Genomic DNA, 22,950 nt, shown 5'->3' on the forward strand with positions numbered 1-22,950 from the left:
ATCATTGACCCGAAGAAAGGACTGACAGAAGGACACACACAGAGTTAGAGATGTATTATGTTCAGGGCTGTGGACTGTGAATTTTTAATAATCACTACAGTTGTATGACAATAGTCTTTATTTTAACTGCCTGAAAAATATGAATGTGTGGCAGTGTATAAAGGTGTGTAAAGTTCTAATCTACAATTTTAAAGGCCCGATGCAGACGTTTTTATATAAATATTAAATAATTGGGTAACAATTAATTACCAGACTGTAATAGTTGTCCATTAAATGGTTAAAAAAGAAGAAGAAGTTAAATAGCTTTTTAGCAACGAAAAAAGATTCTCAAGCAAGAATTTTGCTAGGACTGTCTGGGAGTGGCATGAGTGGGGGGGGGGGGGGGGGGACTGAAAACTAGCCTTTATTGGCAGAGAGCTTTGTTATTGGTCTATTAACTAATTTACAACCTGAAACTCCACCTTTGAAACCTGCTGATTAGAAGGTCCTGTGTAGATTGTATTTTCAACAAGCAACTATCAGGAAATAACACTGATAGTTTTTTTTCTCTCACACTTTTACAGTGTTAGTTTCATCAGCTGTTTAACAATATGATGCAAAACACAGGGGAAACTGAATTTTGAATGCACTGGGCCTTTAATAATTCTGTGATACTTGCAATTGTATTTTTATCTTCTCAGTAAGTGCACACTTTCTTGACTTTGATGTTAATTATTTTGATGTGGGGTGGGAAATTAGGCATATCATGGTGCTTACAAAAACTTTGATAACCGACCCTGCCACAAGGACACATGAATGAAATGGATTGGTTACTCAAGTCATGTGATGCATTGGTTGCGAAACACACGCGGAAGTATGGCGCTGTATACTGTTGCTTTTATTCTTGCATTTTTGCATTTAGCCAATTTAACACCCTTGTTTTTACCTGAAGGTAAGCATAACTCCCCTAATCTGTTTGTTGTTGATATCCTGCATCCCCTTTGGACGCACACATCGACGTGTGTAGGAAGAAACAAACTAAAAGTCAAGTGCAACAAGCCATGCAGTGCACTGCAGGTGAAAGCGGGTTTTGTGTGGACCGTTAACTTCACAAATGATGTTACTGATCTTGATCTGGGCAGTTGACCAGACTGTATTTAATAAGCCTAATGAAAAAACAAAGATCATAATTAGGCTACCGAAATGAGTAGCCTCACTTTAACCCGTCACCCGTCACTTTAACTATACATTCATGTACATACTACCTCAATTGGGCCGACCAACCAGTGCTCCCGCACATTGGCTAACCGGGCTATCTGCGTTGTGTCCCGCCACCCACCAACCCCTCTTATACGCTACGGCTACTCTCTGTTCATCATATATGCATCGTCACTTTAACCATATCTACCTGTACATACTACCTCAATCAGCCTGACTAACTGGTGTATGTATGTAGTCTCGCTACTTTTATAGCCTCGCTACTGTATATAGCCTGTATTTTTACTGTTGTTTTATTTCTTTACTTACCTATTGTTTACATAAAACCTTTTTTGCACTATTGGTTAGAGCCTGTAAGTAAGCATTTCACTGTAAGGTCTCTACACCTGTTGTATTCGGCACACGTGACAAATAAACGTTGATTTGATTTATAGCGTATTACATTGCATAAGACATGCAGCAGTGAAACATGCTATAGCCTACAATGTTGCCATTGCACAAATAAGTGACCGTTTCAATGTGACCATCAAAATCATAGGTCTAACTGATCATGTTTGTGTTTTTATTCTTTAAAAAAATAAAGAGGAATATCATTTCAAACAATGGATGTTACAGGTATGTGAAACTGTAAAGGCTGCAATGTAAATCCATCACGTGTTATTTTTTAGGAAAGCAGATGACATACAGTAGCCTACATACCAGAGTTACTGTACACACAGGCATCTTGTTCCTTCCTGTAAGAAATTAAAGCAGTAGGCCAAGACCTTCCTCAAATGTATTTGCTTGTCAGTATGAGGTTGTCATCTTTAGTTGACTGACTGCCTATACCTGTTTTTGTTATTACAGTATAATAAAGTCTATGTTCTGGAGGAGTACTACCATCGCCTGGACATCTTCACTGGGCATAAGAGGAGAATCGACTATCATAATGCAGGGAAGCACACATTCTCAAGTAGGCTATGCATTTACTTATTTTAAACTATTTGTCAATTTCTTCCTGTTTTCCCAGTCAAAACTTAACTCCCAATGTATTCATAATATAGCTTTATATACGTACAAGTATGATATCTTACAACTTGTAACTTTCCTTTTCCCAGTGGGACTGAATCAGTTTTCTGACATGTTGTAACTTTCCTTTTCCCAGTGGGACTGAATCAGTTTTCTGACATGAGCTTTGCAGAGTTTAGGAAGACTTTCCTCCTGACTGAACCTCAGGTACAGCTGTGAAATGTAATTACTAAAATGTGATCCTGTAGTTAACCCCAATTATAAGTCTACGAGCTTCCCTGATATAAGATAGCCTAATCAATAGTAACTGTTCTTACATTTATCTTCATCAGAACTGCTCTGCCACCAAAGGGAGTCACATCAGCAGCCATGGGCCATATCCTGGTTCTGTGGACTGGAGAGAGAAGGGAAACTATGTGTCACCTGTCAAATATCAGGTACTACGTTTCCCTCAAAGGCTAAATATACTGAGTGTACAAAACATTAAGAACACCTTCCTAATATTGAGTTGCACCCCCCCTTTTTTGCCCTCAGAACAGCCTCAATTCATCTGGGCATGGACTCTACAAGGTGTCGAAAGCATTCCATAGGGATGCTGGCCCATGTTGACTCCAATGCTTTCCACAGTTGTGTCAAGCTGGCTGGATGTCCTTTGGGTGGTGGACCATTCTTGATACACACGGGGAACTGTTGAGCGTGACACAAACTTCTCCTGGCACCAAATACCACACCCCGTTCAAAGGAACTTCAATCTTTTGTCTTGCCAATTCACCTTCCGAATGGCACACATACACAATCCATGTCTCAAGGCTTAAAATTCCATCTTTAACCTGTCTCCTGCCCTTTATCTACACTGATTGAAGTGGATTTTACAAGGGATCAAAGTTTTGACCTGGATTCACCTGGTCAGTCTGTCATGGAAAGAGCAGGTGTTCATAATGTTTTGTACGCAGTGTATATTCACAACAACATGACCAAGTCATTTTCTGATGGATTGGCTGTTTGCGGGCGAGTGAAAAAGATAAAAGCAGCTATACATTTATGACTGCTGTGTTGATATCATGTTGAGTGAGTGTGCTAATGTTGTGTCCTAAGGGTCATTGTGGAAGCTGCTGGACCTTCTCCACTACCGGCTGTCTTGAGTCTGTTACGGCTATAGCTACTGGAAAACTCCCACTTCTGGTGAGAACTAGCCCTATTTCTCTTGTATTTTCGACGGTGTCACACTATGTTTCACACTGTTTTTGGCAGTCAACCTACTATGTTCCCCTGTATGGTTTCGTATGAAGCGGTACAATAGAAAGAAATGGGTTACTGCAGTTGAATTGGTTGTTGAATGGTTGTTGGTAATAGCCTTATCTGTGAGTTATCGTTCTATATTTTCCAGTCTGAGCAGCAACTGGTGGACTGTGCTCAAGACTTCAACAATCACGGATGTATGGGGTTGGTAGCCTACAGTACCATCTTAAAATCACATGAGCTTATCACTCCTGTCCTGCATGTGACTTCTATGCCTCCTGATACATACTGTAGCTATCTGTCTACAAAAACATCATTCAGATACTGTAATGTATTGGTTTCAGGGGACTCCCAAACCAGGCGTTTGAGTATGTTAAATACAACAACGGACTCATGACCGAAGATGACTATCCTTACACGGGACATGTATGTATTTCTAAATCGTTCTTAGTGTAAAAAAGGAAAACGTTAATAACACAAGTAACAGTGTTATACTAGTATTTAATCCTTATGACTCACTTGTTTGGATTACTCACTATATACTTCTTTATCCTAATTACTTTTTTTAGGATGGCTCTTGCAATTTCAAGCCCGAGTTGGCAGCTGCCTTCGTGAAAGATGTTGTCAACATAACAAGTGTGAGAGACTAAAACTAAACATTTTACAACCTCTGCATCTGTCCTCAACATTGTTTTCTTGTTCAGCAATTGCTATGATGTTCCGTCTTCCCCCCTATAACAGTATGACGAAAAGGGCATGGTTGATGCTGTGGCCAGACTGAACCCAGTCAGCTTTGGATATGAAGTGACTGATGATTTCCTCCACTACAAAGATGGTGTGTACAGCAGGTGAGAGTAAGCCCAGTACACTCCGTTGTTCCTTATCACTCCCACTTGACAATAAATGTTGGGTGGCAGGATTAAAGAGCTTTGTGGGAATCGAATTGCGAACCTCCAAATCTTATCAAATAATGTGTGGAAGGTAGAAGACTGTACTTATGAGCCATACAATGTTGCAGTAGAAGACTTTCATGAGCTGTAAAGCTCCTTGCCGTTCACATAAGGTATACAAACTGCACATTTGACCCTCTATTACAATGAATTAACATGTCCTCCATGTGTTTTATAAAGTATTCTTTGTTTGTACTAGCACTACGTGTAAGAACACTACAGACAATGTGAACCATGCTGTACTGGCAGTGGGATATGGTGAAAAGAATAGCACTCCATATTGGATCGTGAAAAACTCCTGGGGCACCAACTGGGGAATGGATGGGTAAATACATCAAAAATATTCAGTGCTGTTGAACTTCCTTTTTTTACTAATGATAACTATATAGATGCTTCATGAACACAGATCATGAACACCCAGACATTGTAGGACACCTATACTGCAAGATAGCTGTCTGACTATCTCCTTTTAGGGTGAAATTATACTGAACAAAAGTATAAAACACAACATGCAACAATTTCTATGTTTTTACTGAGTTACAGTTCATATTAGGAAATAAATCAATTGAAATAAATTAAATTGGCCCTAATCTATGGATTTCACATGACTGGGCAGGGGTGCAGCCTTGGAGGGCATAGGTCACCCATTTGGCAGCCAGGCGCACCCAGCCAATCATAATGTTACAGACAGATATACATTACATAGACATTATTGCAGCCAGCATGCCAATTGCACGCTCACTCAAAACTATTACACTGAACAAAAATTCACATTTTAAAAAGTGGCCTTTTATTGTCCCCAGCACAAGGTGCACCTGTGTAATTATCATGCTGTTTAATCATCTTCTTGATATGCCACACCTGTCAGGTGGATGGATTATCTTGGCAAAGGATAAATTCTTACTAACAGGGATGTAAACAATTTGTGCACAGAATTTCAGAGAAATAAGCTTTTTGTGCATATGGAACATTTCAGTTTTTTTTTACTTCATCTTATGAAACATGGGACCAACACTTTACATGATGCATTTATTTATTTATTGTTATTATTTATTTTTTTACCCCTTTTTCTACCCAATTTCATGGTATCCAATTGGTAGTTAGTCTTATCTCATCACTGCAACTCCCGTACGGACTCGGGAGAGGCCAAGGTTGAGAGCCTTGTAGACCCAACCAAGCCGCACTGCTTCTTGACACAATGCCCACTTAACCCGGAAGCCAGCTGCACCAATGTGTCGGAGGAAACGCCATACACCTGGCTACCGTGTCAGCGTGCACTGCTCCCAGGCCCGCCACAGGAGTCGCTAGTGCGCGATGGGACAAGGACATTCCTGCCGGCCAAACCCTTCCCTAACCCGGACGACGCTGGGCCAACTGTGTGCCGCCCCATGGGTCTCCCGTTCGCTGCCGGCTGCGACAGAGCCTGGACTCGAACCCAGAATCTCTAGATCTCTAGATGCGTTTGTATTTTTGCTCAGTGTAATAGTTTTGAGGGAGCGTGCAATTGGCATGCTGACTGCAGGAATGTCCACGAGAGCTGTTGCCAGAGAATTTAATGTTCTTTTCGCTACCATAAACCGCCTCCAACATTGTTTTAGAGAATTTGGCAGAACTTCCAACCTGCCACACAACTGCAGACCACGTGTATGGTGATGTGTGGGCGGTTTGCTAAAGTCAACGTGAACAGAGTGCCCCATGGTGGGGGTGGGGTTATGGTATGGGCAGGCATAAGCTACGGACAACACATACAATTGAATTTTATCGATGGTAATTTGAATGCACAGAAATACCGTGACGAGATCCTGAGGCCCATTCATCCGCCGCCATCAACTCATGTTTCAGCATGATAATGCATGACCCCATGTCGCAGGGATCTGTACACAATTCCTGGAAAATGTCCCATGGCCTGCATACTCACCAGACATGTCACCAATTGAGCATGTTTGGGATGCTCTGGATCGACATGTATGACAGCGTGTTCCAGTTCCCACCAATATCCAGCAACTTCACACAGCCATTGTAGAGGAGTGGGACAACATTCCACAGGACACAATCAACAGCCTGATCAACTCTATTCGAATGAGATATGTCGCGCTGCTTGATGCAAATGTTGGTCACACCAGATACCAGATTTCTGATCCACACCCCTATTTTTTGGGGGGTATCTGTGACCTAGAGATACATATCTGTATTCCCAGTCATGTGAAATCCATAGATTAGGGCCTAATGAATTTATTTAAAGTTGATTGATTTCCTTATATAAATCTTTGAAAATGTTGTATGTTGTGTTTATATTTGTTTGGTATAGCTTACAGAATATATCTTGTTTTGTATTTCCTCCTCAGATATTTCCTAATATAACGAGGGAGGAACATGTGTGGACTGGCAGCCTGCTCCTCTTATCCTCTCCCCCCGGTGTGATGTAACGGGAACGAAGAAGAGAAGAAGAGAAGGCCACAGTCAGAGTCTTCAGCTACAGTATGAGAACTCAGGAAAAACAGGATACATTTTCTCATTCAGAGGACAGGAGTGTGCATCTCTGTGTTATTTGCATGGACATGTTTTTAAGAACTGTAGTTATACTGTTACAATGTGAGTTTTACATTTTATTTTAAATTAATTGTAACTGGATCGTATTATGAAGGTTTGTACTGTATATGGTATGTGGCTGGTCATGGTTAGTTAGTAGGCAATGACTGGGTAGTGAGAGTCTTTGAATCGTGTGCTTATGTAGCAACATAATGCTCCGGTTTTGAGTGTGTAAGAGATCCTAGTTAGTACTGTAGTTGCCTACTGTCACAAAAGCATCACCAATATTTTAGCTTCTCTTGATTTGACATTTTGGTTAGTGTTATATTTTCTTTAGAGGTTTGTACTAGGCATATTTTGTGTATTTTAGACTGATGCTGCTGAGGGTTACTTTTTTTGCATGTAGTTTTGTGGTTTTGTAAAAAAATATATATATATACAGTACCAGTCAAAAGTTTGGACACACCTACTCATTTATTTATTTGTACTATTTTCTACATTGTAGAATAATAGTGAAGACAAACTATGAAATAACACATATGGAATAATATAGTAACCAAAAAAAGTGTTACACAAATCAAAATATATTTTAGATTCTTCAAAGTAGCAACCCTTTGCCTTGATAACAGCTTTGCACACTCTTGGCATTCTCTCAACCAGCTTCATGAGGTAATCATCTGGAATGCTTTTCCAACAGTCTTGAAGAAGTTCCCACATATGCAGATTTCATGTTGGGTGCTTTTTCTTCACTCTGCGGCCCAACTCATCCAAAACCATCTCAATTGGGTTGAGTTCGGGTGATTGTGGAGGCCAGGTCATCTGATGCAGCACTCCATCACTCTCCTTCTTGGTCAAATAGCCCTTACACAGCCTGGAGGTGTGTTTTGGGTCATTGTCCTGTTGAAAAACAAATTCCCACTAAGCGCAAACCAGATGGGATGGCGTATCGCTGCAGAATGCTGTGGTAGCCATGCTGGTTAAGTGTGCATTGAATTCTAAATAAATCACAGACAGTGTCACCAGCAAAGCACCCCTACACGATCACACCTCATTCTCCATGCTTCACAGTGGGAACCACACATGGGGAGATCATCCATTCACCTACTCTGCGTCTTACAAAGACACGGCGGTTGGAACCAAAAAAATCTCACATTTGGACTTGTCAGACCAAAGGACAGATTTCCACCAGTCTAATGTCCATTGCTTGTGTTTCTTGGCCCAAGCAAGTCTCTTCTTATTGATGTACTTTAGTAGTGGTTTCTTTGCAGCAATTCGACCATGAAGGCCTGATTCACGCAGTCTCCTCTGAACAGTTGATGTTGAGATGTGTCTGTTACTTGAACTCTGTGAAGCATTTATTTGGGCTGCAATCTGAGGTGCAGTTAATTGCCGATTTCTGAGGCTGGTAACTAATGAACTTATCCTCTGCAGCAGAAGTAACTCTGGGTCTTCCTTTCCTGTGGCAGTCCTCATGAGAGCCAGTTTCATCATAGTGCTTGATGGTTTTTGCAACTGCACTTTCAGGGTTGACTGACCTTCATGTTTTAAAGTAATGATGGACTGTTATTTCACTTTGCTTATTTGAGCTGTTCTTGCCATAATATGGACATGGTCTTTTACAAAATAGGGCTATCTTCTGTATACCTTGTCACAACACAACTGATTGGCTCAAATGCATTAAGAAGGAAAGAAATTCCACAAATTAACTTTAACTTTAAAGGCATACCTGTTAATTGAAATGCATTGCAGGTGACTACCTCATGCAGCTGGTTGAGAGAATGCCAAGACTGTGCAAAGGGTGGCTACTTTGAAGAATCTGAAATATAAAATATATTTTGATTTGTTTAAACACTATTTTGGTTACTACATCCATGTGTTATATATATATATTCCTAAGAGCTGTACCCCCAAAGCCATTGGCACACGAAAAGCAAAATTATATTGATCCCTGGTTAATTTTTTATAAACAAATGTGCCCCAAGCGATGTCTGCTGTTATAAAAAAATATAATAACCAATCAGCTGCTGTGAATTATCTTGCACAACAAAGGGGAGGGGTTTGTTACAAAACACCATGGTGGCGGGAAAGGGGTTTTCTGTGGTGCAGGATACATCAACCAAATGATTCAAGAAAACACACACAGCTGTTCGGACGTAGCTTGCAAGCTAAGTATCTGCGACTCGGTTTGCCTGATAGTTTCGGAAGAACCAAATCTTCCCAACGCGTTTGTGAAATTGTACTACATATTGCAGGTAAGATTAAGGACCATCGCTTAGAACTATCCATATACAACTACCCATGAAATATTGCTAGTGAGTCACAAGTTATGTTTCCGTTAACTTGTCCGGTGATATTTTTTGTTGTCAACATTTAGAGTTCGTGTAGAAAATAGATGCGACAATTGCCTGCTAGGGTGTCGACTAAAACAGCTGGACGTAATGACGTCACGTCTGTCGAATAAAAATGTAGTTTTTGAAGCGTTTCCATTACCCATTTAGGCAAATTGCGCAGACAGCCTGTATGCCCTCCCATCTATCTGTTTCATGTCCCAGGTAGCCAGTGGTGGAAAAAGTACTCAATTGTCATACTTGAGTAAAAGCAAAGATACCTTAATAGAAAATGACCCAAGTGAAAGTCAAAGTATTTGGTTTTAAATATACGTAAGTGTCAAAAGTAAATGTAATTGCTAAGATGTACTTAATAAATAGTAAATGTATAAATTTATACTTCAACCTTTATTGACGGATACCCAAGGGCACACTCACACAATTTACAAACGTAGCATTTGTGTTTCGTGAGTCTGCCAGACCAGAGTGGATGACCTGGGATGTTCACTTGATAAGTGTGTGAATTGGACCATTTTCCTGTCAAAATGTAACGAGTACTTTTGGGTGTCAGGGAAAATGTATGGAGTAAAAAGTACACTGCTCAAAAAAATAAAGGGAACACTAAAATAACACATCCTAGATCTGAATGAATGAAATATTCTTATTAAATACTTTTTTCTTTACATAGTTGAATGTGCTGACAACAACATCACACAAAAATTATCAATGGAAATCAAATTTATCAAACCATGGAGGTCTGGATTTGGAGTCACACTCAAAATTAAAGTGGAAAACCACACTACAGGCTGATCCAACTTTGATGTAATGTCCTTAAAACAAGTCAAAATGAGGCTCAGTAGTGTGTGTGGCCTCCACGTGCCTGTATGACCTCCCTACAACGCCTGGGCATGCTCCTGATGAGGTGGCGGATGGTCTCCTGAGGGATCTCCTCCCAGACCTGGACTAAAGCATCCGCCAACTCCTGGACAGTCTGTGGTGCAACGTGGCGTTGGTGGATGGAGCAAGACATGATGTCCCAGATGTGCTCAATTGGATTCAGGTCTGGGGAACGGGCGGGCCAGTCCATAGCATCAATGCCTTCCTCTTGCAGGAACTGCTGACACACTCCAGCCACATGAGGTCTAGCATTGTCTTGCATTAGGAGGAACCCAGGGCCAACCGCACCAGCATATGGTCTCACAAGGGGTCTGAGGATCTCATCTCGGTACCTAATGGCAGTCAGGCTACCTCTGGCGAGCACATGGAGGGCTGTGCGGCCCCCCAAAGAAATGCCACCCCACACCATGACTGACCCACCGCCAAAACGGTCATGCTGGAGGATGTTGCAGGCAGCAGAACATTCTCCACGGCGTCTCCAGACTCTGTTACATGTGCTCAGTGAACCTGCTTTCATCTGTGAAGAGCACAGGGCACCAGTGGCGAATTTGCCAATCTTGGTGTTCTCTGGCAAATGCCAAACGTCCTGCACGGTGTTGGGCTGTAAGCACAACCCCCACCTGTGGACGTCGGGCCCTCATACCACCCTCATGGAGTCTGTTTCTGACCATTTGAGCAGACACATGCACATTTGTGGTCTGCTGGAGGTCATTTTGCAGGACTCTGGCAATGCTCCTCCTTGCACAAAGGCGGAGGTAGCGGTCCTGCTGCTGGGTTGTTGCCCTCCTACGGCCTCCTCCACGTCTCCTGATGTACTGGCCTGTCTCCTGGTAGCGCTTCCATGCTCTGGACACTACGCTGACAGACACAGCAAACCTTCTTGCCACAGTTCGCATTGATGTGCCATCCTGGATGAGCTGCACTACCTGAGCCACTTGTGTGGGTTGTAGACTCCGTCTCATGCTACCACTAGAGTGAAAGAACCGCCAGCATTCAAAAGTGACCAAAACATCAGCCAGGAAGCATAGGAACTGAGAAGTGGTCTGTGGTCACCACCTGCTGAACCACTCCTTTATTGGGGGTGTCTTGCTAATTGCCTATAATTTCCACCTGTTGTCTATTCCATTTGCACAACAGCATGTGAAATTTATTGTCAATCAGTGTTGCTTCCTAAGTGGACAGTTTGATTTCACAGAAGTGATATTGACTTGGAGTTACATTGTGTTGTTTAAGTGTTCCCTTTATTTTTTTGAGCAGTGTATATTTTTTCTTTAGGAATGTAGTTAAGTAAAAGTTGCCAAAAATACAAATAGTAAAGTACAGATAGCCCAAACTACTTTAAATGTATTTTTACTTAAGTACTTTACACAACTGCAGGTAGCCCGCAAAAACCAGCATGGATAGAATGCAATAATTGACTAATATTTGCCATATTCTAATACATCTCATGTGCCAACGTATCGCCATAGTCCGTGCCATGGTGAAACTTTCACTCATGTAGATCTGAAAGAATTAGATGGTAAAACTTGCCAGCCAAACAGAAAAGCAAGGCGAACCAATTCAGCCATTCTTGAAAGTCAGGAAAAACACAGCTTCCATCAGATCTGTTGCAATAAAGAAAGTTTCACAGATAAAAAATCCACCCCAGTCCAACGGATAAAAATGTAATGTAATTCATCGGTTACATTCGAAGATATCGTTAAGTATATCTTACCCCATTCATAGACGCTAACGTTAGTTAGTGACAATCAATCCTAACTTAATTGTACAATCATTGGGTTAGTTATGCATGGACTGGTGCCCTGGGTGGGTGGAGATCAATGAAATGGTAGGTTGCAATGACTGTTATGTACTATAACCACTAAAATGAGACCTAGGACCAGTATGCGTTGTCTTATCTAACTTGTCTCTCCTCAACAGACATCGAGAAGCAGCTGACTAGCGCCAAAGATGATCTATCGCTGACTATTTGGGTTTCCACTAGATAGCACTGTCAGAATTGGCAATATCGTAAAAATGTATGAAAATAATTATTCACTTTTTGTTATTAATTTAAGGTTAGCATTGCTGCTAATGTTAGGTTTAAAATAAGATTTTAAAGGTAAACTTTTAGCACGAAAAACCATCTACCTGCCTTCACTCAATTTGTAACAGAAATGGGGTTTTGCCTTTGGTGGTTCATCGATGTCATGTGCGCAGCGACCGTAGCTAGTTCGTTAGCTATGCTAGCCAGTGCAGTTAGCTATGCTAGCCAGTGCAGTTAGCTATGCTAACCAGTGCAGTTAGCCGGTAACTCAGTATTTGTTTACGTCATTTCACATAATTTGTTTTTGGACGTAAACTGTTGAGATCGATAAGAAATAGTACTTCCGTAGCCGAATATCTTATTCATATGTGTTTTGTTTTTAAGGATTAAATGACCTGAAATTATGGTGAATTTACCATTATGACTTTGTGGCTGTAGTAACTACTGCGACCGTCTATTCCCCCATCCGTGGTTTCCACTAGCTTCTTTAGCCACAAAGTTAGATTCCACAGCCACAGTCGAAATTTACTACAAAAAATGTGCTTTCGGTCATCATTTTAAGGTTAGGTATGAGGTTAGCAGTCCATGATTAAGGTTAGGTTTAAAATCACATTTTAAGAAGATAAATTGTAGAAATGGGCGGATATTATAACTGTGGTTATAGAAGCTAGTGATGCCCCATCTTCGTCTCTGCTAGCGCTCATGCGATATATGTTTCCGGGTTCTGAGGTTACTTTTAATGCAGTCGCATTTACTGTAGTATTGTAAATTACCCGCCCATGTGCACCTGAAGTTTCCTTGGGCACCTAACTAGCATTCTTCCCCGGACCTCCAGCATTGTCGGGGCTAGCTAGCTATCTAGCTGAAGATAACACTGTGCTAACTTTATGATCAATTATAAACCGGTTTAAGTCATTACCAAATTGAAATGCATCCCAACATTAATTGCAGGAAATGAAGCCAGCGAACACCGAGAATGGTGTCCCTGTACTCCATTCAGCAAAAGAGGGGTGCAAACCCAAGAAATTCACCCCAGATGAGGTACTGGTACCAAATCCCAGCTTCAAAGAAAATCAAGGAATGAAAAGAAAGGTAAGTGTCCACCCATATGATGACCACTGATCCATGATGCAACTCCAAAGTGCAAGTTCAATGAATGTGTGCAAGTTCAATGAATGTATGCATGCATGATTGTTTGTCTCAATTGTGTGTATAATGGGCTATAACTGGGCAATGCTAGTACTTTACAATTAAATGCAATTTGTCTCAGAGAAAAGCATTTCCTTTGGAAGTGGAAGGAAGAATTGAAAAAGTCAAAGAGAAGGAAGACAAGGATGTAAGTGTTCATTACACACAGTATTTAGGCCAAATAACCTAGGTGTCATGTTTCATTAGCCACGAAACGGAAGAGAACTGATTGTATAATATTGAAACAGGGAGAGACTACCTCAAGTTGTCCAATAAAAAAGGCTTGTTTTTCTTTTCCGTTGCGAAACGTTTGCTATGGCGTATGTGTAGAGGACATGAGTCGGTCATGGTTGCTCAAGGTCACGTGATGGGTAGCCCCTGCCTGCGACTTCAAAATCTATTTCAGGCCAATGGGGGATTTCCTCTTGGTCTAAAGGCTCTTATCCCCAACGTGGGGCCCGATCTGTCGTGGGGCAGGAGATCAAAGGGGGTGACTGTAGCGGACTTGAGTGGTCATGGTTGCTCATGGTCACGTGATGGGTAGCCCCACCTGCGACTTCAAAATCAGTTGGTGCTAGTGCCATTAGAGAATTTCCTCTTGGTCTAATGGTCAAGATGTTAGTTTCTCCCGCGGTAGACCCAGGTTCATATGTTACATGTGGACTAATGCAGAGGTTTTCAAACATCTCCTCGGTGACCCCCAGGTATTCCACGTGTTTGAACTATTCCTGGGCTAGCACACACGGTTCAACTTGTCAACAAATGATCAAGCCTATGGTCATGTTCCCCTGCTCAGACGCTGCATGCATCAACCAATGGTTGTGTGCCAAATCATTTCCTGCCGTCGGACACCATATAGCTATAACAACGTATTCTGTGGTTAGCTGATATGTAAAATACCGATCCAGGCGTTGTGGCATACATCATCAACATCTGAGCAGAGGACACGACCCTTGTTTAGGCGATCAGGTGAGCTAGTTCAGGGCTATAACAATAGTGTGAAACGTCTGTGGGTCCAAGAGGAGACATTTGAAAACTGCATGAATGAATACAATCTTGTTGGTGATCTCACTTTACTCTTTGTTTTCACATTGCAGATACAACCTGGAAGTCTATCGATATATGAATTGGAACGGTTGGAAAATATCAGACAAAACCAAGTGTTCCTGTCCTCCATAAAACTGCTTGAGGTTAGTTTGTTGAAGAACAGAGTTTAAATGGTATCTACTTATGCATATTTTACTGAACTCCTTGTGTGGTGAAATTAATAACATATATTATTGTTTCCTCAATAGGCCAAGCAGGATTTGAAACCAGAAAAAACACACAGAGGTCTCAAGAAACAGAAACTAAAGTAATGACAGATTCAATATTTGTACCAATGACTGAAAATATTTACTTCAATGTTTCCTGTGTACCGTGTATGTACTTACATTGGTCAGTCGAATTTGGTCTCAGTACAAAGTGAATGAGCTTCCGTTATACGTACTTAATCCCTTTAGGACATAAAGCCAATATGAGCTTCTGTAACTACATACAGAATGTATTTATTATGGTCCGCTTGGATAGAGAATGTCAGTGTGACTCGTTTCTGTTTCTAACACAATGTAACTAATGTCTTGGCTCACTACAGTAAGGTAGCCTGGACAGAGATACTGCCTCCTCGCACCAAGTCCTTGAGAATCCAGAAGAAGGAAGCAGAGCGACTCCCCCTGCCCCCGGAACCACACAGGATTTATTATGAAGCTGAACGAGTAAGTGACTGACCAATAGCAAAATGCGACGTGAGTAACTGACCAATCGGATATGCTCTTATTTTAAGAAATTGTACTTCACTACACAGAAAAACCTACTTTTCACATTTGTTCCATTTTAATCTTGAAACACTACTTTATTTCTCATGATAATGGTTTGTTCGTTTATGTTGACGTGTATTTACTAAAGATTGAACGTGCCAGGAAGCCAGAGGGTCCCATTAGTATGGAGCCAATCAACATGGAGGAGGATAGTTCACTGCCACCTGAGCTTCTCAAGCTGTGGACAGAGGTTGCACATTTGTTCACCATGACCTACTTTTCTCTAGCACGGTCCCAGATCTGTTTGTGTGATCTTGCCAACTCATTTGGCATGAAAATGACCATAACATTTGGCAAGACCGCACAAACAGATCTGGGACCAGGCTAACTCTTCAGTCCTATGTTCAGCATAACTGTTTGCAGCTTTAAAAAACAAAAAAATATTCCACAGGATTTAATCAAAGAAGAAAAGGAGGAGTTGGGTCTGGGAGAGTGAGTTTCATTTTGAATGTTAAGGAATTTGGCCTTTTTTCTTAACGTTCTGTGACAAATGTATATATTTGTATTATTTGATGGACATCCTGTATTGATTTGAATGGTAAGATGTGTAAAACCCTAACCTGTGCCAGGCTGACATTACATTGGATATGTTTCCAGGTACCGTAGTACTCTGAAGAGCATGGAGCTGAGTGAGATTGGAGGAGTAGTTAAGGTGGTGAAGAGTCGTATCTGCTCTGTTGCCTTCCACCCGTGTAGCAGTCGTCTGCTCATGGCTGCTGGGGACAAGTTGGGTGGAGTGGGGCTGTGGAACCTCGTGAGTACACACACACACACAGTGAAGCTGGATGCCGTAGAGTTCATGTGTGACTGGGCTTATTTGTTTTTTGTTGATCTTTCAGGAGTCTGGTATGGGTGCTGCCGTTTTGTTGTTTCCTCAGGACTCTTGCTGTGTTCAAAACAACTGGAAACTCTGAAAAATAAAAGGTCAAATCATGACATCAGTGATCTCCAGGTCGGAGCTCTAGAAAGAGGCCCGAGTTGGATGACCGTTCAAAACAACAAAAATCAGTCGGAGCTAGTTTTTATTTATTCCCCCGAGTTCCCAGTTGTTTTGAATGCGCTGAAGTCTGAGATTTCCGAGTTCCCAGTTGTTGTGAATACGACAATGGCATGCTGCTGTTTGTTTCCTCAGGACTCTGATATGGGGGATGAGGGCATGCTGCTGTTTGTTTCCTCAGGACTCTGATATGGGGGATGAGGGCGTGCTGCTGTTTGTTTCCTCAGGACTCTGATATGGGGGATGAGGGCGTGCTGCTGTTTGTTTCCTCAGGACTCTGATATGGGGGATGAGGGCGTGCTGCTGTTTGTTTCCTCAGGACTCTGATATGGGGAATGAGGGCATGCTGCTGTTTGTTTCCTCAGGACTCTGATATGGGGGATGAGGGCATGCTGCTGTTTGTTTCCTCAGGACTCTGATATGGGGGATGAGGGCATGCTGCTGTTTGTTTCCTCAGGACTCTGATATGGGGGATGAGGGCATGCTGCTGTTTGTTTCTTCAGGACTCTGATATGGGGGATGAGGGCGTGCTGCTATTTGAGCCACACGTCCGGCCGGTGGCCTGCATGGCGTTCTCCAGGTCACATCCTACAGACCTGTTGACCCTCAGCTACGACGGGACGCTACGGAGCACAGACGTGGAGAAAGCCGTTTTTGATGAGGTACCATGCATAATACAGTGATGATAATATATGGCATTTAGCAAACTGTTTTTTCCAAAGCAACATAAAATGGAATTGAACCTCACATATCAGACTTTAGATTCCCTGTTTGGTCTTTGTTACGTTATCTCTGTCCTTTCTCCAATTAGGTGTATCGGATCAAGGATGGCTTGAGAACCTTTGACTTCCTTTCACATGACTGTTCGACGCTGGTCACCGGGGACTGGTACGGAGACGTTGCCATTGTTGACAGGCGGACTCCAGGGTAAAGTAACATCGTTTTGATTTTCTTTCTGTACAAGGACTGGCCATTGTGTTATAAGTCAAAAGCTTATTGCTAATGCCTTATTAATGTTGGTCTGTCTCGTTTTTACTCAGAACCTCTCATGAGTCCCTCCATAGCCTGGATACCAAGACGGTTCGCTGTGTTCACGTCCACCCTGTTCAGAAGCAGTACATCATGGTGGCTGAGAACAGGTACAACATGGGAATCAGTGCTATGATGTGCAATATGTCAGCCAATCAGGTCGACCCATGTCATTATGGCAAGCAATCTCTACAAGCCTTGCGACAATCCTATGGTTTAAAAAGTTGATTTATGCATTTTGTCAAGTTTACAAAATTATTACTTATAGTATAGTCCTATTAAGGAAATCCATTGATCTTTTATGTTGCAAAAACTGATATTGATGTTTTGATTTTTCTCTAGTATTGTGAGCATTTACGATGCTCGCTGTTTGAAGGCGTCGTGGAGCGAGCCAGTCTCCCAGCTCTATGGTCACTCAAAGAGCATCTCTAGTGCCTACTTCTCTCCTGGCACTGGCAACAGAGTAGTGACCACCTGCCTAGACAACAACATCAGGTGAGTCTGCATGCCACAGTAAGATGTTAGCACATTCAAATATGTAAAGAGATAAAAAACATTTTTTAAATGACAATGAAGTTCAAATAAATAATTTGCTTATGTGCTACGATAAGTGTTTTAGAAGTTGCACTAAGCTTATTGTCCAATACTTGAAACCTGAAATGTTTAGCAATTAAAGTTACTTTGTTTTTCAGGATTTACGACACCTCGGAACTGACCTCCAGAGCTCCGCTACTGACCTCCATCCAGTAAATTATACTATACTAAAATATACTATCACATTTAGAAAGCAAAACTGACCAGGTCTCTTGAGAAATAGTGTTTTATCTCTCCTGGCTAAATAAAGATGAAATAGAAAAACATTGGAAAGATCCCTCAACCTCTGTTTGCATGGGTTTACTCTCCAATGCCGCTGTTATTTCTACTATGTGTGCTTTATACCAATAGACATCAGCCAGCAAACCCAGGAGTCTTTGTAATAGTGTCTTTGTGTAATGCTGATGAATCCATTTCCTTTGTCCCTCTTTGCAGACACAACTTGTACACAGGGCGCTGGCTGTCCAAGCTGCAGGCGATGTGGGACCCCAAGAGGGACGACTGCTTCGTTGTGGGCAGCATGCAGCAGCCTCGCAGAGTCCAGGTATAAGCACTCCTTTGTTCCCACGTCTATCATCGAACCTCAACAACAATAAGTAAGATCTGAGGTCGTGTTACTATTCCCCTAACAGAATGTGTAAGGGCAGTGTACAAGTTATGGATTATGTGGCTATGCATGGTATGGGTAACGTTTCATATATTTTGTATACAGGGGCACTGTGTCCAAGACAATTTTCTCCTCTGGGACAATAAAGTATATCCTTTTCTATCCAGGTGTTCCATGAGAGTGGGCAGCTCCAGCACTCCTTCCAGGACCCAGAGATGACCACCGTGCTCTCAGTCACAGCCTTCCACCCCACCAGGAACGCTCTACTGGGGGGTAACGCCTCTGGACGGCTGTACGTCTTCACCGACTGAGAGCAGGAGGCCTGTATGTGTTCACTGCCTGAGAGGAGAAACCTGGGCCATTGTTCACAAGACATCTCAGAGTAAGAGTCCTGATCTAGGATCAGGTACCCTCCCTCTTATTCATTATGATCTGGAAGGCTCAACTGATCATAGATCAGCACTCCTACTCTAAAATGTTTAATGTTACGGGCCCAGAACACATGCTTAGAATAGACCAAAATAAGTTGTTTGGTTGTGTTTTATGTTTTTCTCCAGGCTGCCTTTGCTATTGTTGCACATTGTTTTCTATCAAATTGTTGATCTTTTGTTAGTTTAAATAAAGTTATATATTTAGCTGAAGTTGTGCTTTTCATGTAGTTTAGCTCTTTCATTGGCTGTATTGTACCTGCAGTGAATTTTGTGATTGATGGTTTTCTTTCAAATAAAAACTACCAGAATTCAGTGGCTATAGCCCTACAATCAATAAAATCATGGCTAAATACCAGTCTGTTGAAAATGTGTCCCATATCAGGCAATTCACTCTCTCTTCTGTGCCTAGGCTAATTATTTTCTGCAGTTTTTCCTCAACATTACAATGTAACCCAACTCGGGTGTAGGCCTACTTTAGAAGTAAGCTATGTTATTAGACTAGTAGGTTTCTGTGTTACGGTTCAGACTTAGTGAAGTGTTGTGTATGTTAGGCTGTGGAGGTAATTTCAGAAATTGTTTTCAAATTGATAAAGCAATAATCTTTGTTACTAGAATGACCACCCTACCTTCAATTATTGGGCTTAAATTACTGTAATTATGTATTCTGTACTGGCTAATTTGCATTTTAATTACATTTGTACTTTGATTTGAATCATCTTTGTTCTACATCAGCCCTGAAAATGTCACACCAATTGAGCACCATCTTTAGATATTTGACGAAACTTTAGATTTCGTCAAATTTAGACGTGATTTGGTGTGCAAAGCTGTCATCAAGGTAAAGGGTGGTTTTTTGATGAATCTCAAATATAAAATATATTTGGATTTGTTAAACACTTTTTTTGGTAACTACATGATTCCATATGTGTTATTTCATAGTTTTGATGTCTTCACTATTATTCTACAATGTAGAAAATAGGAAAAATAAAGAAAAACCCTTAGAATGAGGACGTGTTCTAAAACTTTTGACTGGTAGTCTGAATTTATTTATATATATTTATATATTCACAGTGTGTTCAGGAAAGTATTCAGACCCCTTGACCTTTTCCAAATTTTGTTAGGTTACAGTTATATTTTAAAATGTATTACATTGTTTTTTCCCCTCATCAATCTACACACAATACCCCATAATTACAAAGCAAAAACCGGATTCTTCAAAAAACATATTTTTTTAAATAAATAACATTTACATAAGTATTCAGATCCTTTACTCAGTACCTTGAAGCACCTTTGGCAGCGATTACTGGTTCGAGTCGTCTTGGGTATGACGCTACAAGCTTGGCACACCTGTATTTGGGGAGTTTCTCCCATTCTTCTCTGCAGATCTTCTCAAGCTCTGTCAGGTATGATGGGGAGCGTTGCTGTACAGCTATTTTCAGGTCTCTCCAGAGATGTTCAATCGGGTTTAAGTCTGGGCTCTGGCTGGGCCAGTGAAGGACATTCTGGGCCACTTTGCCCCAGGTTGAGGTCCTGAGTGCTCTGGAGCAGGTTTTCATCAAGAATCTCTCTGTACTTTGTTCCGTTCATCTTTGCCTCGATTCTGACTAGTCTCCCAGTCCCTGCCGCTGAAAAACATCCCCACAATATGATGCTGCCACCACCATGCTTCACCGTAGGGATGGTGCCAGGTTTCCTCCAGTCGTGACGCTTGGCATTCAGGCCAAATAGTTAAATCTTGGTTTCATCAGACCAGAGAATCTTGTTTCTCATGGTTTGAGAGTCTTTAGGTGCCTTTTGGCAAACTCCAAATGGGCTGTCATGTGCCTTTTACTGAGGAGTGACTTCCGTCTGGTCACAACCATAAAGGCCTGAGTGGTGGAGTGCTGCAGAGCTGGTTGTCCGTCTGGAAGTTTCTCCCATCTCCACAGAGGAACTCTGGAGCTCTGTCAGAGTGACCATTGAGTTCTTGGTCACCTCCCTGACCAATGCCCCTCTCCTCTGATTGCTCAGTTTGGCCGCATGGCCAGCTCTAGGAACAGTCTTGATGGTTCCAAACTTCTTCAATTTAAGCATGATGGAGGCCACTGTGTTCTTGGGAACATTCAATGCTGCAGAGAAATTTTGGTACCCTTCCCCAGATCTGTGCCTTGACACAATCCTGTCTCTGAGCTCTACGGACAATTCCATCGACCTTATTGCTTAGTTTTTGTTCTGACATGCACTGTCAACTGTGGGACCTTATATAGACTGGTGTGTGTGTGCTTTTCCAAATCATGTCCAATCTATTGAATTTACCACAGGTAGATCAAGTTGTAGAAACATCTCAAGGATGATCAATGGAAACAGGATGCACCTGAGCTCAATTTCGAGTTTCATAGCAAAGGGTCTGAATACTTATGTGAAAAAGGTATTTCTGTTTTTTATTTTTAATACATTTGCAACATTTTCTAAAAACCTGTTTTTGCTTTGTCATTATATGCAGATAAAGAGGGGGGGGGGGTAATAATTTTAATACATTTGCAGTAAAATATTGTTTTCATACGATTTTCTTTTTACATAGATGTCATTTCCACCACACCTTGTCATTTCCATCACAACCCATATTTTGAGGTAAATGAGTATATTATGCATAATTTACATACATTTATTTGTTTTAGATATGGAAATCATATGGTTGTTGTCATAATCTCACAAAAAGGTTGGAAGGAAATATATTATTTTTCATGATAAATAAATGTTTTCAGCTGTCACCAAGGCGATTGGCTACTTTCATAAATTATTGTGCATTACCCCCACTGACCTTGTTCGTCTTTCAGTCACCCACGTGGGTATAATCAATGAAGAGATGGCACTATCTGCTTCTACAAACCAATTAGGAGAGGCAGGACTTGCAGCGCGATCTGCGTCAGAAATATAAGTGACTTCTATTTTAGCCCTTGGCAACGCAGACACTCGTTGGCGTGCGCAAGCAGTGTGGGTGCAATAATTGAATAACATAGATTTCTAAATTTATTTTGCAACGCTCGCGCATGCGACACAAGCGGTGTAGTCAGTCTGTAAGTTGTGTAAGTCAGCCCATACAGCTGTTTACCTGTGCATTGCTGACTCTACCATCAAGACATTACTTTACAAACACAACCCAAGATACTACATACACTTGAAAGGGTCTTGGCTTATAATCATTTCAGCTTAAAAGTACCATTTAGTTAGAGTCTGATGGTAGGTAGCACATTTATTCATCATCATGAGCAAATCTTCTACTGTATGTTCAGAGCTGTTCACAGTTCACTCTTCTCACTGATCATTTACTGTTATTTATTTTATTCCACAGGATTCAATCGAAGAAGAAAAGGAGGAGTTGGATATGAAAGAGTGAGTTTATTGCTTGCCATATTTGCACTTTTGCTTTTCATTATGGAGGTTAGGCATTTGGCCTTTTTCTAAGTGTTCTGTGACAAACTATGTTAATGTATTAGTATTTAATGGACATCCTGTATTGATTTGAATGTATAGATGTGTAAAACCCTAACCTGTGCCAGGCTGACATTACGTCCAGGTACCGTAGTACTCTGAAGAGCATGGAGTTGAGTGAGATTGGAGGAGTAGCTAAGGTGGTGAAGAGTCGTATCTTCTCTGTTGCCTTCCACCCGTGTAGCAGTCATCTGTTCGTGGCTGCTGGGGACAAGTTGGGTGGAGTTGGGCTGTGGAGCTTTGTGCCTACTCTCTCAGTATCTCACGCAGCCACACAGCTTTGTTTTTGTGAATTTCCAGGACTTTTTGGAGAGTAAAAATGTGTTCTTATTCAAAATCCTAACTTTAACCTTAACCCGAAACCTTGTCAGGACATTCTGGTGACTTATCAGAACATTGTGGTCCTGATCCAGGCTGTATCACATTCGCCTATGATTGAGAGTCCCATAGGGTGGCGCATATTTGGCCCAGCGTCGTCCGGGTTTCAACGGGGTAGGCCGTCATTGGTTGTTTTTTTATGTTGTATGTTTTATCTGCAAGACACTTTTACTATTGTTTTGTAAGTAAGTAGAGTTATAGCTGAAGTTGCACTTTTCATGTAGTTTAT

The 22,950-nt window shown here is 41.5% G+C and overlaps 2 protein-coding genes across 7 annotated transcripts; both read left to right on the plus strand.

Annotated features, from left to right (window-relative positions):
• Positions 1-694: 694 nt before the first annotated feature.
• On the plus strand, positions 695-7,377 carry LOC139575791 (pro-cathepsin H-like). 2 transcript variants are annotated; one of them, XM_071401094.1, is made up of 12 exons: positions 808-931; positions 1,781-1,812; positions 2,044-2,149; positions 2,342-2,412; positions 2,538-2,642; positions 3,301-3,387; positions 3,593-3,648; positions 3,789-3,870; positions 4,014-4,082; positions 4,186-4,292; positions 4,594-4,719; positions 6,740-7,377. In XM_071401094.1, the coding sequence occupies exons 1-12, from the start codon at positions 826-828 to the stop codon at positions 6,753-6,755; spliced, it is 963 nt and encodes a 320-aa protein (XP_071257195.1). In that variant the 5' UTR covers positions 808-825; the 3' UTR covers positions 6,756-7,377. The 2 variants fall into 2 exon arrangements, with proteins under 2 accessions (XP_071257196.1, XP_071257195.1); XM_071401095.1 differs by lacking the exon at positions 1,781-1,812 and having other exon boundaries at positions 695-931.
• Positions 7,378-8,955: 1,578 nt separating this feature from the next.
• Positions 8,956-19,230, plus strand: wdr76 (WD repeat domain 76). Of its 5 annotated transcripts, none has more exons than XM_071401089.1 (16): positions 8,956-9,175; positions 13,125-13,265; positions 13,444-13,509; positions 14,459-14,551; positions 14,657-14,715; positions 14,995-15,115; positions 15,306-15,407; positions 15,609-15,649; positions 15,815-15,971; positions 16,718-16,876; positions 17,026-17,141; positions 17,255-17,353; positions 17,586-17,738; positions 17,936-17,989; positions 18,273-18,381; positions 18,612-19,230. In XM_071401089.1, exons 1-16 carry the CDS (start codon positions 9,044-9,046, stop codon positions 18,753-18,755), a joined length of 1,746 nt encoding a protein of 581 aa, XP_071257190.1. In that variant the 5' UTR covers positions 8,956-9,043; the 3' UTR covers positions 18,756-19,230. The 5 variants fall into 5 exon arrangements, with proteins under 5 accessions (XP_071257190.1, XP_071257191.1, XP_071257194.1 ...); XM_071401093.1 differs by lacking the exon at positions 13,444-13,509 and adding an exon at positions 12,068-12,165 and having other exon boundaries at positions 9,042-9,175; XM_071401091.1 differs by lacking the exon at positions 8,956-9,175 and adding an exon at positions 11,745-11,975.
• The last annotated feature ends 3,720 nt before the right edge of the window (positions 19,231-22,950 follow it).

Source organism: Salvelinus alpinus, chromosome 5 (assembly GCF_045679555.1).
Source record: "Salvelinus alpinus chromosome 5, SLU_Salpinus.1, whole genome shotgun sequence".
In the NCBI taxonomy this organism is placed as follows: domain Eukaryota; kingdom Metazoa; phylum Chordata; class Actinopteri; order Salmoniformes; family Salmonidae; genus Salvelinus; species Salvelinus alpinus.